General features: G+C 37.2%; 2 protein-coding genes and 1 long non-coding RNA gene across 3 annotated transcripts; 1 reads left to right on the forward strand and 2 right to left on the reverse strand.

Annotated features, from left to right (window-relative positions):
• Window positions 1–66: 66 nt before the first annotated feature.
• Window positions 67–13,497, reverse strand: pak2a (p21 protein (Cdc42/Rac)-activated kinase 2a). Its single transcript, XM_084119609.1, has 14 exons — window positions 13,108–13,497; window positions 7,039–7,271; window positions 5,282–5,385; window positions 4,888–5,032; window positions 4,686–4,807; window positions 4,428–4,563; window positions 4,254–4,317; window positions 4,049–4,097; window positions 3,120–3,232; window positions 2,903–3,020; window positions 2,717–2,816; window positions 2,440–2,636; window positions 2,158–2,295; window positions 67–1,118 (listed from the first exon to the last, which is right to left on the reverse strand). The coding sequence occupies exons 2-14, from the start codon at window positions 7,223–7,225 to the stop codon at window positions 1,032–1,034; spliced, it is 1,560 nt and encodes a 519-aa protein (XP_083975735.1). The 5' UTR covers window positions 7,226–7,271; window positions 13,108–13,497; the 3' UTR covers window positions 67–1,031.
• A 253-nt stretch (window positions 13,498–13,750) lies between these two features.
• Window positions 13,751–15,702, reverse strand: ing5b (inhibitor of growth family, member 5b). The gene is made up of 8 exons (XM_084119042.1): window positions 15,565–15,702; window positions 15,283–15,354; window positions 15,014–15,180; window positions 14,818–14,929; window positions 14,603–14,696; window positions 14,369–14,504; window positions 14,136–14,197; window positions 13,751–14,022 (listed from the first exon to the last, which is right to left on the reverse strand). Exons 1-8 carry the CDS (start codon window positions 15,599–15,601, stop codon window positions 13,983–13,985), a joined length of 720 nt encoding a protein of 239 aa, XP_083975168.1. The 5' UTR covers window positions 15,602–15,702; the 3' UTR covers window positions 13,751–13,982.
• Window positions 15,703–16,033: 331 nt separating this feature from the next.
• Window positions 16,034–18,145, forward strand: LOC311086251. Its single transcript, XR_014607030.1, has 3 exons — window positions 16,034–16,194; window positions 17,067–17,662; window positions 17,746–18,145. It is a non-coding gene; the product is annotated as an uncharacterized lncRNA (long non-coding RNA).
• Window positions 18,146–19,931: the final 1,786 nt, after the last annotated feature.

A 19,931-nucleotide genomic window follows, 5' to 3' on the forward strand; every position in this document is an offset into this window, starting at 1 on the left:
ACCACAACTATCTCTTTTAAGAGTCATAACAGAATGATGCAAGTTCTAGAAATTTACCAGTCAGTGTTAGAGGTTCAACCATTTTTGCTCCAGGTCTATTTTAATAATAATTTACAAAGGATGTTTTAAGATGGTTTCATCATCAACAAAAACATTGTATCTCATAGGAAACAAGCAGAAAACAGACAGAAAGTGTATTTACTCAGCTGGAATGTCTGAAAGTGTATCTCACCAAAATGTTATGTTAAAAAACAAGTTAAGATTTAACATGCAAAGAATATAGCAAATTCTAAGACAACAACTGAAGACGCATTCAATTCTGGTATTCTGTCAGATTGTTAGTTAAAATGTAAAATACTGTTTACATACACATAAATATAAAACAGCAAGTCAAAAATGACCCCCCCCCCCATTTCTGTATGCTAACCAAAATACATAATATACAAAACGCTTTAATAAACTTTAGGTTTTGCAATAAAAATTTAAAAACAGAAATGGTTCATTTAATTTCACATAGCAAAATTGTTCTATTTTGTTGAGACAAGTGAAGGCAAATAGGTAGTAGGCACAAGGGACAGGTCAATATGAGAGGATGGGATAAATTCAAGTATTACACTCTGGAAGATAAAAAAGTACTTTGTTAGGCCAGAGCTCAACAATACTTAAAACTAATAAAATACAAGAAAATTCGGACAGAAATGCATTAAAATGTTCAGGTACACACTGACTGATGCAATGGTGTCAAACCGTTTACATAAAACACATGAAATGACAGACATCGGTAGAAAACACAGTCAGTGGCTCCTCTGGTTTTGTAGCCCCTTCAGGCACATTAAAGGAGAGTTTGGTGTGAGGAGGCAAGACATGGTGATTGTGCAAGTTAGTCGCCCAGGTGGAGATGACTTGAGGTCTTCAGGGCTGAATAGCAAAGGTCCTTCACGAGACTAGAAGGGGACTCTGCCGGAGTGATAGAGGTTCTCACAGGAACTGGTCGTGAGAAGGAATCTGGGCATTGGCGCAGTGACAAAGGGCTAGCGGTTACTCTTCATTGCCTCCTTGGAAGCAAGTATAAGGGGAGTGAGGCTGGAAAGAGGCTTCGCCAGCTTGAGGAACGGATGCTGCATGAGACAAATTAAGGACATTAGTACATTTTCTAGAAGATTACATAGTCATCAACATCATCACTTCTTTAACACCTCCATAGTCTATTCCAGGGGTTTCCAAACTTGTCAGCCGAATCTCTTAGATGTAAAATATTCACAAGATGTTCCCCTTGATAATTTAATAACAAATTTGCATATTCATAGTTCTCTAATGACTGCTAATGGTCACGTTTTTATTTAAAAAATATTTCAAATAAATTAAATGTATTATTAATATTAACTTTATAAAAAACTAAGTTGTAAATTACAATTGTAATGCAAAGTAAAAAAAAAAGATTATTTGATAATTATACCAATAATTTGATTTACGATACTACGGTTTAATTCTTTTTTAGACTTTTATTTGTCCCCGTAGGGCAATTGGTTCTGCAGCAAGACATAAACATAAGACAGACACAAATGCACAAATGCAAAAACAGAAAAACAGAACATACTTAATGTTACAGGCTCTGATTGTATAAAAGAGAATTGAGAAGATAAATAAGTGGGCCTAAGTGCTACAGAATAAAATACTCCTAATTCTTCACTTTCAAACGTTCAAACCCCCGAGCTTAAAACATGTCAAATCCTGAGCTTTTATTTTGGTTGAATACAAGCAAAATGCTATAAACTTCTGTATACAAAAATTTTGGAAATTATGCAAATTAGTATAAAGAGAACCTAGCGCACATCGCAGTTCTAAGCGCACGTTAAACTCGAAGCACATGCATTTTCTGAGAAGCGGCATTTACTTTGAACCAAGCTGCTGTATGCGTGTTAATTGAACAGTGCCACACTTCACTCTGAAACACGCAGCGCAACAGATTAAATACTTATTTAAACTGCCGTTTTATTTCAATAAATTGTGCAGCCCTACTTATCCATTTATTCATTAAATTCAATTTGATTAATTATTAGGTTTACATCAACTCACAAACCCTGAACTCTCATTTGGGAAACCCTGGTCTGTTCAAATAGAGTTGTAAACAAACAAATCTTCAGTTTTGCTCCTTACTTGTAAGAGTTCTTTTCCTCCACCTCTCTTCTCCACATCCATCTCGAGGCAGCGGTTTAGGAAGTCTCTAAAAATGGGTGACAGCTTCTCTGGGTTCTGGAGTTCTGGGGTGCCATTAGTAGCGATGAGGTACAGCGCCTGGAGACGAACATTATCCATTAATGCAATTAATCTTTTCTTTAAAGTTAAACAGTTCACTTGAGCCATCATCATTAACTACAAAAAGACTTTACAAATGAATTGGTGATGGAGTAATAAAAGTACAGGACAAGATTGGCTCACCCTCAGAGGATTCTCATTGAGATAAGGAGGTTCACCCTCTACCATCTCGATGGCCATGATACCCAGAGACCATATGTCCACTTTGGGACCGTAGGCTTTACGTGTGACCACCTCAGGGGCCATCCAGTAGGGAGTTCCTACCATGGTGCTCCTCTTACTTTGCTCAGGGGTGATTTGAGCACAGAACCCAAAATCGGCTGAAAAAAAGAGGAAACAATTTATACAAAATGTGCTGAGACGATGAAGCCGGGACTTGACAGTGGGATCATGGACTCACTTAGCTTGACAGATCCATCCATTCCTAATAGAACATTGTCACTTTTGATGTCTCGATGGATGACCTGGTTCAAATGAAGGAACTCTAGAGCTTGCAAACACTGTGAAGGAGTCAGACCACAATGCTTAGGCAGTGATGGGGAAAATAAACACTTCATATCTCACAACTATGCCAGAAATACTGTACCTCTCTGCAGACAGCAGCAATTTGTGCCTCATCCATGCAGGTTTCTGTGACCACATCGGTCAGAGAGCCTCCAGCAAGGTACTCCATCACCACAAAAAGCTCATCTCCAACCAAGAAGCTACACACATACACAAAAAAACAGAAAGCAGATGCTACAATAGATGGCTGGATTGGAAACGTATGCACAAAATAACATTTCTTTAAAGGCTGTAACTACCTGTCTACGAAGTTCACAATGTTGGGGTTCTTCATCTCCTTCATCACCAGGATCTCATTGATGATCAGCTCCTTCTTGGGCTGCTTCTGTAGGTTAATCTGCTTAATGGCCACCTATGAAAACACATCACTGTCAGTTCACTTGGCCTATTTCAACTAACTGAGGATGGAAGGCCAAAATCTAATTCAAACAGTTAAATTGTTCAGAAAAAAATTACAGTGGTCCATTTACTGGTAATTCAGTGTGATTAATTATAATTAATACACTACTATCAAAAGTTTGTGGTCATTAAGATTTTTTGAAATGTTTTTGAAAAAAATATCTTATGTTCACCAAGGCTGCATTTATTTGATTAAAACTATAGTAAAAACAGTAATATTGTGAATTATTATTACAATTTAAAATAGCTGTTTTAATATATTTTAAAATGTAATTTATTCCTGGCACTGAATTTTCAGCATCATTACTCCTGTCTTCAGTCACATGATCCTTCGGAAATCATTTTAATATGCTGATTTGCTGCTCAATAAACATTTCTTAGCATGATCAATGTTGAAAACTAATATTTTTTTGTGGAAACTGTGATGTTCGTTTCCAGAACTCTTTGATGAATAGAAACAAAAAGCATTTATTTGAAATATAAATCTTTTACAACATTATACATGTCTTTACTGTTAGTTTTGATCGGTTTAATGCATCCTTACTGAATAAAATAATTAACATCTTTTAAAAAGTAAATTGTACTGATCCTACACTTTTGTAGTAGTGTAAATTAACAGCCCCAACCTGTATTTATATTCCATTATGAGGATTTGTTCAAGGGCTTTTCTCAGCAAATACCGATATAAGCAAATAATTGGATTGATTATACAACATATCATGTAATTTGTTGGATTAAAATTTTTTCTAAATTGAAGCGCACAAAATACCTCTTGGCCAGTAGCAACATCAATGGCTGTGAACACCGTACCAGACGCACTGTAAAGAGACAACATTCAACTGAAGCAATCTTAGATTCTAGCAAATAAAAATAATCAACTATAAAATAAAGAATAATCAACTGTTTTTGTGATACAGACTGACAGATAGAAAGTAAAACATCCAAAATGACAATAAATCATTAAATATATTTACCCTTGACCAATTTTTTCATATCTTGTGTATTTTTTCTTGGGGTCTCCAATACTGACAATGGTCCCTAAAATCAATCACAACACAGTTAGCATTCTGCTAACTTGCTACAGTGCATATAAGAATAGTAATGTTGTGTTGAGCATCTGTAATGATTAGTAACCATCAAAAACATACTAAGTTTCTCCATAATCTCCTCATCGGTCATCTTGCCCTTGTTGCCCTTCTTCTGTTTGTCAGCAGCTTTGGATCCATCTGTCTCCATAGCGGCAGCAGGTGCAGGAATGGGATCGATGACCGAACGAGTGTATACCTATCCAGACAACAAAGACACCAACAATATGGCGATCACTCAAAAACCATGAAGTACAAACTTAAAAAAACATAATATGACAGAAACTGTGTGATGAGACTGCAAAGTTCCTGTTCACTCACAGATATGGTATGATTTGGACGTGGTGCTACAACTGGGGGCGGGGCTTCATCATCGTCATCATCATCAGGGTCCTTGACTGGTGATTGCTCTGAGCCTTTTTTTGCTGGTGGTCCATCTTTATCTGAAATCAAGGGGAACAAATTCAGTAGAGGATAAAGTCGAATACAGTTGGAGTGGGCGTATGTTCATGCACTCATATACCTGTAAAACTGAGATATTTCTGCCTGCTGTTGCCTGTGGAGTCGTAGAATTTGAGCACATCCAGCACAGCCTGAGGATTTTTCTTCTGCTCAGATTTCGTGATGTTGGAGGTCTGCAGCAGCCGAGCCCACTGCTCTGGCATGCCCTGAGACAGAGAAAGGAGATAAAGAAAATGGAACGCAAAAAGAAAGTGAGTAAGGGCCCATCTAATAATTTGATTAATTAAAGGAGGCAAATCAAATCAGTGGACTATGACAGCCAGGAGACAAATGGTCACACAATTCAATCTAGGCAATTGAATTGGAAATTCCTTCCAGCATTTGATGGATTAAGACAGGTCAGGGGCAGCATGGGTAAATTGCACCAGAGGAATATTTGAGTATGTCTCACTCACAGTAAACTCCCCCGTGACTGAATCGAAGCCCACATGTATGGTGTGCTCAAAGTCTGAAGGGTTAGAAATCTCTGGACGCTCCTTATCCTTGTCTTTTTTCCGTCCTTCAACAGAAAAGATGGTTGTGGTTAGATGATTCTGGTCACTGGCATAATGACAGATTCCAGTGGACAATTTTACAATAAATGAACCTAAGTCCGGGATGAGCCACTGTGTACAAAAATGTGATGAATTACAACATACAAAAGAAAAGACAATTAAAGGAATGTGCCGAGTTCAATACAAGTTGAACTCTATTGTCACCATTTGTGGAAACAATTTGTGCTGCTGATCACATAAAATACTTGCAAGTCAGTTTTTTCCTTAAAAAAAGAAGCAAAAATTTGGGTCATAGTATGGCATTAACAATGAAAGTAAACAGTCTTCCAGTAAGCGCCGGTGGTTAGTTACAAAACCCCTGTGTATAGATAAGTGTTACAGTAAACAACACTAAGAACAACATTCTCGTTTGTGTGTGGTTTGTGATAAGGCATAAAGGCAATATAATAACACACCCTGACTCAACAAACCGATCTGTGGAACTGAGCCAGACAGGGTCATAAAATGTGTATGGAAGTGTCAGTTCAGTCCAGATGCAAGTTAACTTGCTAAATTTGGATATTATATGCATATGATAGTAAATTCTTGTGAAAAAAAGAACATGGAAAACTGTACTTCTAGAAAATGAACAGAAAGCAAGCCTCTTGACAGCTGTGGAACACCACAGCTTCCCTTTGGATTAATTGTTTGCTTTTCAAATTAAATGACAAAAAATAATTATCACAAGGTAAGACTTGATGATATTTTCAGTGTTTGTTGTTCATTTATATAACAGCACTTTTCCAATGGGTGACGAATACGTGTGCATTTAGATGCTTCACACGCAAATATAATAACGCTGGCTTGGTGTGGTTATATTATAGGCCTATATTTGCTGCTGCAGCACATATTGATAGTGAATGAATGAATGAATGAGGAATGAATAGTAAAATGTGGTGTTACATACTGTCCTGTGGGGTAGTAAAGAAAGAAAAAATTGGGAATGCCTATCAAAATGACTTGTGTTTTTCACAAGTCTCTGTCTTCAAGTCCAAGTAAAGTCTCAAGTCAATTGTTCACGAGTCCAAGTCAAGTAAATTTTTTGCAACTTAAAGGCACAAACTATAAGATTTTTGGATTAAAATATCCAAAAAACACTGACCCCACACGCGTAACCCCACAAATTTAATTCGTTATTTAATTTGTGTGAGTAATTCAGCATTTGTGGCTGTTTCATTAGAATGATAAAAAAATTATGTGAATTTAAGTGATCAAACACAACTGCTACAAAGTTCAAGTTCAGTTAAATAAATTAAATAATATTCCATCAAAATAATCACAAAAAAATTAATTTGCTGAGAAAAGCCCACAATAAATCTTTATAATTGGAAATTTGTATACAGGTTGGGACAATGCATATTTAAAAAAATAATAATAATAACTGATTAACTAAATTAAATTGAAACCTCATGACATGCTTAAAGATACATTTTTCCACAGATAAAAATTAATTACAAGTTCATCTGCTTATAACCACAATTCTACTGCAAAAATGACAACTTTGAATAACAATATAATAAAAGAAGAAATAATCGAAGTGCTTTATTAAGTAATTTTTTTGAGTCGCGAGTATTTTCTGTGGTATTCAACACAAATGCTGTTTTGTATTGACCCCATACCTTTCTCTGCTGAGAATATGGATATGATCTTGTTGCGGGGCTTGTCCCTCTTCTCCTCAGGGACGGAGGGCAGGGGTTTAGAGCTGGGGTTTGTTGACATACTGTCCTTGATGCCGGTGCTAAATGTGCTGCTCATTCTGACTGGGGGGGCAGGGGGTTTGTCCTCCAGCTCTCCGTTGTCAGACATGACAGGGAAACACACTCAGAGGGGTTGTTGGGTTTCAGAGGTCAACCTGCAGAGGGCGGCAGAGAAACAAACATCTTAGCTGATAAATGAATTGTTCCAAATGGAGAGAATGACAGATAACGGGACATTTGTATGGCTATTTTTGCAAGAGATTGTATCAGTTTCATCTGTGACTCTCACTAAAAGAATACAAGCAAAATAAGCAAACCGGCCAAGGCTGGTCGTCCAATAATGTGCTGCTCAAAATGGACGTAAAAACAATGCAACTATTTCAGTAAAATCTCAGAGGAACAATTTCTGAATTTTATTGTACAGACCTTTTATAAAAGCTTTGCTACCACCACAATGGCCACACCAAGAGTCTGCTAAAATAGTGCTGCTAAAGCATAACACTGCTACTGTGCTACAAAAACAGACAGTCAACAACTTAGCATGGACAGAGAGAGACTGTGTCTCAAGTTCTGCTAGCTGACTGTTTTTTGAGAAGTGCAAACAATGTCCACCCCTGTGTGAAAGTCACTGATACTTTTTGGAGACTTCACTGTCTAGCAGCTGTGAGCTAGCTTAGCATCGCTATCCTAGAGAGTTCTAGCAAGTCATGAGTTCAAATGAAAGTGTTGAGGTTTTCAATTCAAAGAGCAAGTCTGCACAACAGGATGTCTTGCTAAGGATGGCTGTCTGACATAAGCTCAATTCAAAAATCTAGTGAGCTTTGCTACTTTGCTGTCAACTGTCTATGATAGAATCTTAACCAAAATGGAACCTCATAATAACTGATTTGCTGTCCTCTACATAGGCAGTAAACACACAAATAGTGCTCCTCATGTGAAGTATACGAGAAACTCGACTTGATACACGGCACATACACGGACAAAATAAATACTTTCAGTACTGAATTAAACATATTGTCTAAACATTTTTCTTGCCTCAGTCTGCCCGTATTTTCACTGAGGTAGTCACACTCACAACGGATTACGAGTTTCCCTTCTCTGTGAAGGATATGATACAAAGCTGATTAGATTTCTGGGGATCTCCAGTTGGGGTCACAAAAAGGTTCTAAGGACAATTTGAGAGCATTTTTATGTTCTGTATTTTAAAGGAGTAGTTCACTTTATAATTAAAATTACCCCATGATTTACTCACCCTCAAGCCACCCTATATGACTTTCTTCTTTCAGATGAATACAATCAGAGCTAGAATTTTACTTTGTAATGTGTTAAATATGAATATTTTTCTTACACAAACTCATCACTTTGCTTCAGAAGGCCTTTATTAACCCCCGGGAGCCGTGTGGAGTTCTTTTATGATGGATGGATGCACTTTTTTGAGCTTCAAACTGATGGTTGCAATCCACCGCTATTATCAAGCTCGGAAGTGCCAGGGTGTTTATTAATATAACTCTGACTGTGTTTGCCTGAAAGAAGGAAGTCATATTCACCTAGGATAGCTTGAGGGTGAGTAAATCATGGGGTAATTTTCATTTTAAAGTGAACTACTCCTTTAAGGTCTGTCAAAGTTAACTGTAAAAATGCCTCTGAACAATATTTATTGTGAAAAGTGCTCTGCAAAGAAAGTACATTTGAATGGAATTGAAAACAATTCTCTTAGTGACGCCCTGATATTTGGGCACCCAGAAATATTTAGTTGAAACAGCAAAAAAAAAAAAAGGCCGAAATCATTGACTGAAACCGATGATATATTTCGAATGATTCAGCATCTATTAGCAATATGTTTATTAGCAATATGTAAAATTTGTTCAGCTGAAATATCAAGAGGTGATTTCGCCAACAACTTACCTTTGAACATGAGGCCCTGTACAGCACAGAGAGTTCGATAACCCAAGATTATTTACAGAGACTTTATGTTTCAAAATTTGACTGTTGGAAGCACAATTATGATGCCTTAAAATTCAGTTTAAATCACAAAATTTTGAAAAAGAGGTGAATTTAACAGTGTATTTCTCCCAGGCCTGAATCTTTATCTATAAACACTTTAAATTTCTTCTAGTAAGGAAGAGAATTTTGTTCGATAGCTTAATAGAAAACCTCTTCAGGTGAGTGTGGCCTCAAATGGTACAAAGATGTTTTCATCACCAGTCAAGTCTGGTTAGAAATCAGTGCCATCATGCGGCTGTCTGCATCCCCTGTCATCAACATGTCCGTATAAGGTAAAATCCTGTCTCACCTAAGTGAGGTCAATACAGCAAATCATGCGCAACTCAACCTCAACGTAACCACAAAGTCTTCCTGTTTGACAGCACAGTTTGACTGTGCATTGTTTTAACACAACAAAGGACTTATACCTGACTGATAACAACTGCAGAAAGACAAAAGAGAATGAGTTTTTGGGTTTAATGAATCTGAGAATGACTCATTTTTATGTTCTAATGAGCGATTGCGCCACGCAGCCATGGATTACACGCTTTAGAGTTTGTTCTGAAACAATTTTACCTGAACTATAACAAAGATATTTCTGAAGAGTTGAGAAATGAGAAACAAAGAGTTGAGAACTATTACACAAGTATTGCATTATCTTAGAGTAACACTTGTGAGCCAGTTCCTGATTCCCTAGAAAAAAAACATGGGCAGAATAAAGATCAGAGCAGGCAGTGTGAGAAAATTCTCAGAAACTGTATACATAACATGCATTGTGACACCAATCTAATAAAATCCATGCAAAACAAAAACCATGAGCTTGAGATAGAAATCCCTGATTCAATCTGAATGCAGAAAGACACCATAAATACATCAAGTCAAACAGCAAAAGTCTTAATTAGTTCAATTCACTGCTTTTGGAGCACGATCATTTTTTTTCAAGCCACCACCATAAATTTCAGCTTGTAAGAAGGGGGCATAATCAACACTAAAACTCAAAAAGATCAAGGAAAAAGGATGCAATTAGATTCCAGTGCCATCACTATAACACCATCTCACCCTGAAGAACCCCGATGGAAAGATCCAGCTGATGTCCCTGGCTCTGGTGTCCACAAGTCTCTTTTCTCCCTGTGTTTCCACTAAAGTGAGCTGAGAGAGAGGCGTGTTGATGCAGGCATGCTTCATTCCACAGCAGGATGAAACGCTGCGAGTGCAGTCATGCCTTTGTGCTGCACATTACTATAGTAATGTTCCACCCTTCAGGCTTGATGTAAGGCCCTACAGCAGAGATATTTGACCGGACATACCTTTACACACCACTGACTCTCGCTCTGAGGAACCACCGCCGTTACACAACAATCACAAATGAATCAGGATTATGGGAGGTGTTTTAGGAGCTTGAATAGAGAGCACTTTCACCCCTACATACCTATGGAAGAGGATCTGAAAAGAAAGATCTTGTTTAAAGCATTCAATATCGAGCAATGCTACACAGACTCTTGCAGATTTCAGTAATACATTTTCCATTTTTCCTCAAGGAATTTTATCTGGGATCAAGTCTTAACTTGCCTTTCAGTAATGATGACAGTGATTTGGAGATGGGTGTGACTCTCTCCAGTGTTTTATAGACTCAAACGCACTTCTGCATGGTTCATTTCATGAGGTATTTTTTCCCCAACTTGGAGCCAGTGTTTTATGTTTCTGCATCAAAAATGGTTAGTCTAGCGCTTGTGAATCTTACAGCCTCAAGATACTGATTCCATATTCCATAACCATTTCTGCCAAGCCATACAATCTCAGGGCTCCATTAAAACAAACTACTTTTTTCATAAATTACAAAATCATTTGATAAAGAGAAAAGATTGAGAAGAGTTCAAGTATGTTTCGTGAATCTTCTTAAAAAAGGTTGTCTGTAAATCGGACCTCAAGGCTTGCCTTGCAATGGGTTTGTTGTTGGATGCAGGAAAAACTGGCATGCACTGTAAAGATGTAGACAAACTGGAAGTCAACAAAACCAAAGGGGACCAGATTATTGTTGTCACATTTTTTTTTTTTTTTTTGTGTATTTATCACATAGGTGCATTCACGCCATGTCGGAATTTCAGTAATTATGAAATTCCAACTTGTAAACGAAATTTTCTTAGAGCTCCGACATGTGCCAACTGATTGCTGCAATGTCATGCAGAACACTCAAAATAGCAGCGGCTTCAGCAGTAAAATGTAGTTAAGCAGTTATTACACAATATTTCTGTTTAATAGATCCTATAATTGACTGTTGTATTGTTAATGTCTTAATAATGCAAGAGTACTCTGAAAATAAATGAAAGACATACAATACAGTTAAAGTAGCAAGCACATCGTTGAATTATATAATGTCCTGTTAAATAAACTAGCCTATAGCCAAATAAGAAATTTGCATTACGAATGTGAGCCTACTTCTCGTATTGTATGAAAGTATTTTAAGTCATTTCTGTCTTTAAAAAAAATATTACCAACCCCAAACTTTTGAAATAGAGGGTATTTATATATATATATATATTCAGCCAAAGGCTGCAAGCTGTCCTCTCAGTTTGTGAGACGAAAAGGGGAAGTGAGAGGAAAATGCCAGAGAAAGCTCATGGGAAGCGGGACTGTGGACATTCCCGTCTGCTCCCCTGAGCCTCTTTGATTTGAGCCGTGCCAGGCCTAAACTAACAAGCATATTTCTTTTTCACAGTTGCAGGCTCACTGGCCAAAAGTAAACATAAGGTGCCAGTGACTATGCATGCAATGTGGGTCAGACTCAGACTCCTCCATATAACATCCCTATTCACTAATCACCGATAAACCAACAGACATGATGCACTGATACAAGTTCAGTAACTTGACTCTATCACATATCTTTTCTGATGCATTTTTTCCAATTCAGTAAAATTCTAGCTATGCTATCTGATAGTGCTGATTACAATCTTCACTAGAGACACTGAAGAAAAAAAAAACCAACAGTACAGTGCCTCCACTTCCTATTACTCACATCCCCTCAGTTTCTGATTGGTGGATGGATAATAAGCATTTCCTGATCTTACTAGACCCAACCACTATGGGACACACACTTCCACTTCATCTGACCAACTGGACCAAAACAAAGATATCAGAGCACGCCTCTCTTTTACAGATGTGTGGTTGTGTAGAGGAACTGTTTACAGGAAGACAGAGCAAGGGCCTTTTGTATTTGCAGCTTCTATAAAAGGAAATACTGAGCAAGACTTCCTGAAACAAGCCTAGCTGCCATCCTCCTTCCAGGCTATTGGAGAATGAAGGCATGAATTGGTCCAGAGAGAAGAAACAAGCTTTCTAACCACCAGATTATTGCTTGTCATCAATTAAATTAAAATTACGTCATAATTTGCTCTTTATTTCTAATGTGGAACATAAAAAGAGATGTTAGGCCGAATTCTCTAAGGGAGCTATCAGCCTCAGCCACCTTTTTTGCCTCTTTACCCATACAACGAAGGTGGATGGTGACTTACATGGTGCTATTTTGCCCAAACATCTACTTAATGTCCCATGAAGAAAATATAATCATCGCATGACAATCTATGACTAAAATAGATAGAAATGATAGATGATAGAAATGCCCCCCAAAATATGAGACTTAGCCTAAGTGTCACACATGCACATTTCAACAAACACTAATAAAACTACAACTAATGTGTAAATAAAAAACATTTCTGAACTTTCTGGAAAAAGGCTTGTTTCGCTTTGGTTCTTGGTTGACTGTATTATCCACTTGATTTAATTCATATTACTTTGTGGGGGGAAACAAGCCAGAATACATCTAATCGGAGAAGCAAACATCCCTGCATTATAAAAAACAAGACTATCAAAGAGTTATAAAAACAAAGGCGCAATGACAAACCATCAATAAATAGCCTAACGTTACACTTTTTAAATCTCAAGTGATCTGCGTACTGCTCGCAGAGCAAATATCAGGATTAGACTAACGTTAGTTTAGCATTTTCAACTCACCAGAACTCCCGCAAACCTCTTCAAAGTTTTAGCTCCGCCTTTTCACGTTCATAAATGTATTTCGCTGCAAGTATAATGAGAATATCTCCCCAGAGATTATGATTTTGGACGCCTTGTCGACGTGCTTCTAAGTTTTTTTTTTAGTTAACTACTTCTCTTGGACCCGGGATCTGTCTGCTATGGCGGAGGGGAAGCGGAACTGTCGACCCAGCCCAATGTTTGTACTTCACTAAACGTAGCTTTTTAGTTTGGAGAGTTTTTAAACTAATCTATTATTCATAAAAATCTAAATAAAAAATATTAAATTGCGCGAAATGTTGATTGTAATAAAAAGTTTTCTGCAACCTCAAAACTACTACTGTTTGCAAATGGGTTCCGTCCATGAGTTCCGACAGCTATTGCATGACGGGAAATGTAGTTTAGATCTTATTGCACTGCGCTACGGTGGCGTACTCGAAAACTACATTTCCCTACACTGATCGGATTCTGCCAAATTATTTTATTCTACGATTCACCGGTATGCCAACGTAAGTGTTTCAGTTAAATCCTACGAGAGTCATGCGTTATTTAGAACTTTAACTTTTTTATAGATAGTACGATACAAGATTAAATGGCTTAGACAAGACATAAAAAGCAACAATGGTGAGCGTCATCATAAATAAACTTTATTTTTAAAGCTATGAAAAAGAGATCCAAACCCTCTGCTGGCAGCAACTGGAAAATACATTTTATTCTTCCCTGTTGTAACATTCATGGTCATCTACATAGCAAAGAAAGGCACTGATACAAAAAGTCAATTGATTTCCACTGATTAGGACTTTAACCAAGAAAGGAATTGGATAATTGATATTTGATCCAGGATACACTGTAATATGCTATTTTTTTCTCATATCTTGGGTACATCTGGGACAGTACCTGTAATTGGAGAACAAAATATTTGAAAACTGCAATATTAACTACAAAGAGATGTCACTCAGTATGTGGAGTACGCAAATAAAAGTAGTACAAAATAAGGGGAATTAGCTCACCATTTTCCCTTTGGTTTGGTTGTTAGGCCGACACAGGCAAAGTGAAACCATTCTATTGGACACTGTTAAAAGAGAAGAAACCCTTTTGAAAAGTCTTTTACGTTATCAACAATAATAAGATGACTTCTGTTATTTACAACAATGTCTATCCATTATTCCCACTGGATATTATGATGCATATTTAAGACCATTCATTCATGCATATATATATATAAAAACACATTATTACTCACATCAGAATTGTCACATCCAATCATTTCTCCATATGATACTTGACTACACAAACAATATGTGGGTTCATTAGGGTCTACTGGCATATCGAGGACATCTGATGGATGCATGGCGAGCAGAGATTCACTTATGTTGGAACTAATGAGAGAAAAGACACAAAAAAAGAGTTGAATACAAATCCTAATAATAATATACTTTTGCATCAGTACAATGCATCCATATAAAATCACTGTTACCCAGTTTTCATTTTTTTCTGCTTGGGTGAGTCTTGATCTGATCCTTTCTTGTCTCTTCCATTAGATCCCTTCTTGTCTTTTATATTCTTATCCTCTGAAACAACAAATTAGTCTGTTTAGTCTTACCTTAAATTACAGCAAAATGGATTAAATGGACATTAATTGTATCTATATATGTACACAAACATACATTTATTCGGAGCAATAAGACTTACTACGAGATTGCTTTTCATCAGAGCTATCCGGGCTACCTGAGTCCAGTTTTTCCTGCAGATCATTCTCGAAGCGTGCTAGATCAGCATCCAACCGGCGAATGTGTTTATCCACCTGGTGGAAATACAAGCAGACTTGTTTTTGCTTGATGCATGAAGTAGGACAAGCAAATATAAAACGGAGGACTCTGCATCTCACCATTTCATATATCTGCATTGCAAGCTGAACTTTGTCATCGCTGTACTCTTTGCATTTGCTGTAGGCATTTTCAATCTTCTTTAAATGCTGGACACGCTCCTCGGATGGCATATTTCTAACATTTCCAATATACTCAGAAGCTAGTTCACTTATCTCTGCTTTTTTCTCTGTGAAAAAAAAGTAAGAATGTAATTGATTAGAGAACATTAAAAAGTGATTTCACTGTAATGACCTGTAATGAGTATTTGTGATACTGATCCAAACATTACCTTCTGTTCTATTATCCAAATCCCCCATTAATGAAAAGTTTCTCTGCAACTCGCAGGGAAGTCCCTCGATACCTGGAATGAATGATTACATAAAATCATTAGATGCACAACACTATGCAGTCACAGACAAGTATACTTCAGCAGTTTATCACATAAGACTGATACATATGTTATGTAGAAACTCAGAAGCTGCAAGAGTTTGAGTTGATTACATTGACAGATTACTTGACAGTAATTAAAATGTGGCAACAAGTTTAGAAGATTATCATTTAAGAAACTTACTGTCTAAATAGTGTTCTAAGTACATTCCTTTCGCCATTTTTGTTGGTATGGGCTTTGTACTGAAGGCGTGTACGATGGTTTATTTAGCGCGCGCTGATTTCCTTTCCTGGAGTCGCTGTGCAGACTATTAGATTCTTATATGAAATTGATCAACTATACTGCTATTACGTAAACAGATAAGACTGTCCATGTGGTTTGTAGCTCATATATTGTAGCGTAACATCAGAGAATGTCTAATAAGGGGAGAAGTTCCACTCTCAGTAAACTTCCGGCTTCTGAACTGGTTGCAGTTCCACTCTGATTCCATATGAGGGCGCTCACAGGACGAGTGCAGAATGAATGGAGGTCTATGGCGCTATACACATCAAAATCCACTTTTCTCAGGATATAATTTTTTGTCTAGTAATTTGAATGTTGTATTCGAAAGGAGATGCAAAGAAATTACACATTGCTGGGTGTTCGATTTTTTAGAGTCACTTATTTGCTTTAAAAAGTCTTTTAAAATGTCAATGACGTCATACACATCGTACGACCAGAGATGCTGCTTTACGGCAATCCTTCAGTCACTCTGTTGCGTTCGCGCTCTGCACTTTCTTTTCTCTCGAGGCATCGACAACACAGCTGACACAGGTAAATACACGTGCTAGAAGAGTTTTTGTTTTGTTTGTTTCTGGTCCGCTTCGGATGCCACGATGCCATCAAGCGGTATCTCTGGTCGTAATCAGTCCTTCACTGACCAATCAGTGTTCATTAGCAGAATGCTAGCGTGTTATGGGCAACAACAACTCAACCTGTAAGAAATCGAAAGGACATAAGTACTCGTTCATTCAACTTTCGACCTATAACCCATGTTGAACTTGCAAAACCTACAATCAAATCTGACATTTCTCAACGGCAATCGGGTGAAAGAGACACATTTAGCCGTCTAGCCCCATAGACTCCCATTCATTCTGCACTCATGGACGATCGCCCCCAGTGGAACTCTGGTGGAACTACAACCAAAACTCGGTACAATAGGACTTAATAGGGAGTGGGTAGGCTCTCCGTAGACGGGCTCTGGTAACATCTTCCTCTGTACTACATCAAGTAACAACTTGCTCTAGATCGCCCTCTACTGCAGTGGAGTGTTGTTTTGGTTTGGTCGCTGCTTCTCTCTCTGGGAAGAAATAAATTAAATAGCCTAGTGGATTTTGGTTGTGGGTATTATACAATTTTAAGTGTATATTGTATACTATATCGTTGGTTTCTTAATATTAACTGCAACCTTATGTATTTTCTATCATTCTTAAAAAGTGAGGGACAAGACAACGTGTCGTGATGATACTAGTTAGTATTGTTCATAACTCACCACAAGGTGGCAGTGTCGTCTTAGGAATCAAGTGAAGTGACAGGTTGCGCCTCATATTAAAAATAGCCTACAGAATAGCCTCATATAGCTAAATAGCTTACAGCAGATGGTTTAACTACTGAATTTGTTCTGTATTTTCTCTGTATGAATACAGCACATGGACATTGGACATGGTGGAACGGCTGGGCTGTCTAATGGAGTTAAGTGATATAACAGAGGCCTGAAGACTAAAGTCATCCTCAGCATTGTTGCTCAGAGACACACTGTGACCAAATCACATTCAACCCTCATGCAAAAACACTACAGATGTTGGGCTGCAACACCATAGACATATATTTTAAATAGAGTAAGATTTTGGGCTAAAAAAAAAAAAAAATATTTAGCCTATTGGACCAGACATTCCACCATTATTAATGGCATGCAATGGGATTTAATACCTTTAAATCAAAGAATGTACTTACAATTGTGTATTTGAAGCAAGCCCCAATGTTAATTTTGTTGTTGTTAAAAATAATATGAGAATAATGTTACAAGAAACTACAGTGTAAACCCTGTGAGGCAATAAGGAAAGTCTACATGTTAATGACTCCTCCCAGGTTTTTCTATAGCATTTCTAAGTGATGGAAGCAGTAACAAGACCTATAAGTGTTTAAGGTCTAGTGAATATCTCTATTATTTTGCATATATTTAACACTGCAATTATGGCACTGTGCTACAGGAATATACTTTTTGCGACAGCATTTATCCTAGGTATGCATTTGGACTTTCTTGACTTTTTTTAATCATAAAGTTAATATGTTTTTGTGGACAATGATTTATGTTTAATTGTACAGGATGCACAGCACAGGACAGTGTAATACAGTCCAACCAAGTTATGACAGCTTTTGAAGATGGAACAGCCACTCTCGACTGCACTTACAAAGCAACCAGCACTCAGTATCCAAATCTCTTCTGGTACCAACAGAAGACAAATGGATCCCCAAAATACATGTTGATGAGACTTTCTGGATCGAGCGACAATGATGAAGAGTTCAAGCAGAGATTTAATGCAGATCTCAACACATCTGCATTAACAGTTCCTCTGACAATCAAGGATGTGCATGTGTCTGACTCTGCCGTGTATTACTGCGCTCTGAAGCCCACTGTGAGAAACCTGAAGTCAACCCACATACAAAAACACAAGAGCAGAAACATGTTCACGGATGGTTTAGTCTGTGCTACTCAGATTTAGTAAAGTTATCTAAAACAGTCAAATAAAGTCTATGCTGATGATATTCTTCTAGTTATATCGTCACCATCAATAAATTTATAGATAAGCAATGATACATTGTTAAAGACTGTTGAGTAAAACTGTTTTGAAATGAAAAATAAAACAGATTTCTTTTTACATCTTCACTTTCAGCAAAGATGCATTAAAATAAATTGATGCATTAAAGTGTGTAACATTTACATTGGTACAAAAAATCTATCTGAAATAAATGCTGTTCTTTTGAATTTTCTATTCATCAAAGTATTATTAAAATAAAATGCATCACAGTTTCAGAAATATTACAGCACAACTGTTTCAACATTGATAATAATAATGATAATGCTTCTTGAGCAGCAAAGCAGAATATTAGAATCATTTCTGAAGGTTCATGTGAAACTGAACAGTATGTATATTATGGAATCATATAGATGCATTTATAGCACACAGAAAACATACAAATGAGTGTGATGTGTCTCTTTCTTCTGTTCCCCATGTGTGAAATATAGACATGATGTTGCTCAGAGAGGAGGGACTCAGAGTTCACAGATCTGACATGATCTCATCGAGTCTGAAAGAGACTGAGGACGAAACGATTCAGTCTGACTCTTCTCACAGTGAACACTTGAACAATGGATCTTCATTCAGTTATTCTGTTCTGTGCCTCAGCTGGTGTGTGTTTGATTGAAATAATTGATTGATTGATTGATTGATTGATTACAAAGAAATCTTCTCATTAAGCAACCCATTTCTCTTCTGTTTCAGCTGCTGTCTTTGGAAATACCATCAAACCAAACAAAACAGATGTTGCTGCTCATGAGGGAGAAACTGTGAAGTTATCCTGTAGTTATTCCTCCACTGGGGGTACAGATGATCTCTTCTGGTATCGTCAGTATGGAAGATCAAAGCCCGAATTTCTTGCATCAACCCACAGTGCTGCAAAAGAGCTTCGGGTATCTAATGTAGATCCAAGACTCTCTGTTAAAGTAACAAAAAATGAACAAACCCATGTGGATCTGGAGATCTCCTCTGCTACAGTGTCAGACTCTGCTGTGTATTACTGTGCTCTGAGGCCCACAGTCACAGGAAACACAGAAACACTGTACAAAAACCTTTCCTTATTTAATCCATTGAGAACAAGCAATAGACACAGAGACAAAGACTAATCAATATGACATTAAAAAGTGAATGAAGCATCCTAAACATTGTTACATTATTACATTAAATCCATACAAAAGTAGAATAATAGTTTCAATGCATTATCACATCCAACAGATTGTGCAAGAAACGTGCCACAAAGTGTCAGTGTTCTCAGACATTCACAAAGTGCAACAATGAACAACAGAATAAATAATATTTCAACAACATTTTAATGGAAAAAGAAAACAGACTCAAAAGCAGAAAGTTTTTGTTTATTTTTTTTCTTCATAAATAATACTATTAAACATACTATTAATGAAGGTAGTATGAAGAACCTCTCACAATACAACTTTGACATCGTAGGATGTCCTGTTACTTTATCCTCTACAGTAAAAGACCTGGGTGTTATACTCGATTGTAACCTGTCTTTTGAAAATCATATTTCGTATGTTACAAAAACAGCCTTTTTCCACCTTAGAAACATTGCTAAGCTACGTAATATGCTATCAGTTTCTGATGCAGAAAAGTTAGTTCATGCATTCATGACCTCGAGACTAGATTACTGTAATGCTTTATTAGCTGGTTGTCCTGCATCCTCAATAAACAAGCTACAGTTAGTCCAAAATGCAGCCG

Source organism: Abramis brama (assembly GCF_963993115.1).
Source record: "Abramis brama genome assembly, chromosome: 7".
NCBI classification, from domain to species: domain Eukaryota; kingdom Metazoa; phylum Chordata; class Actinopteri; order Cypriniformes; family Leuciscidae; genus Abramis; species Abramis brama.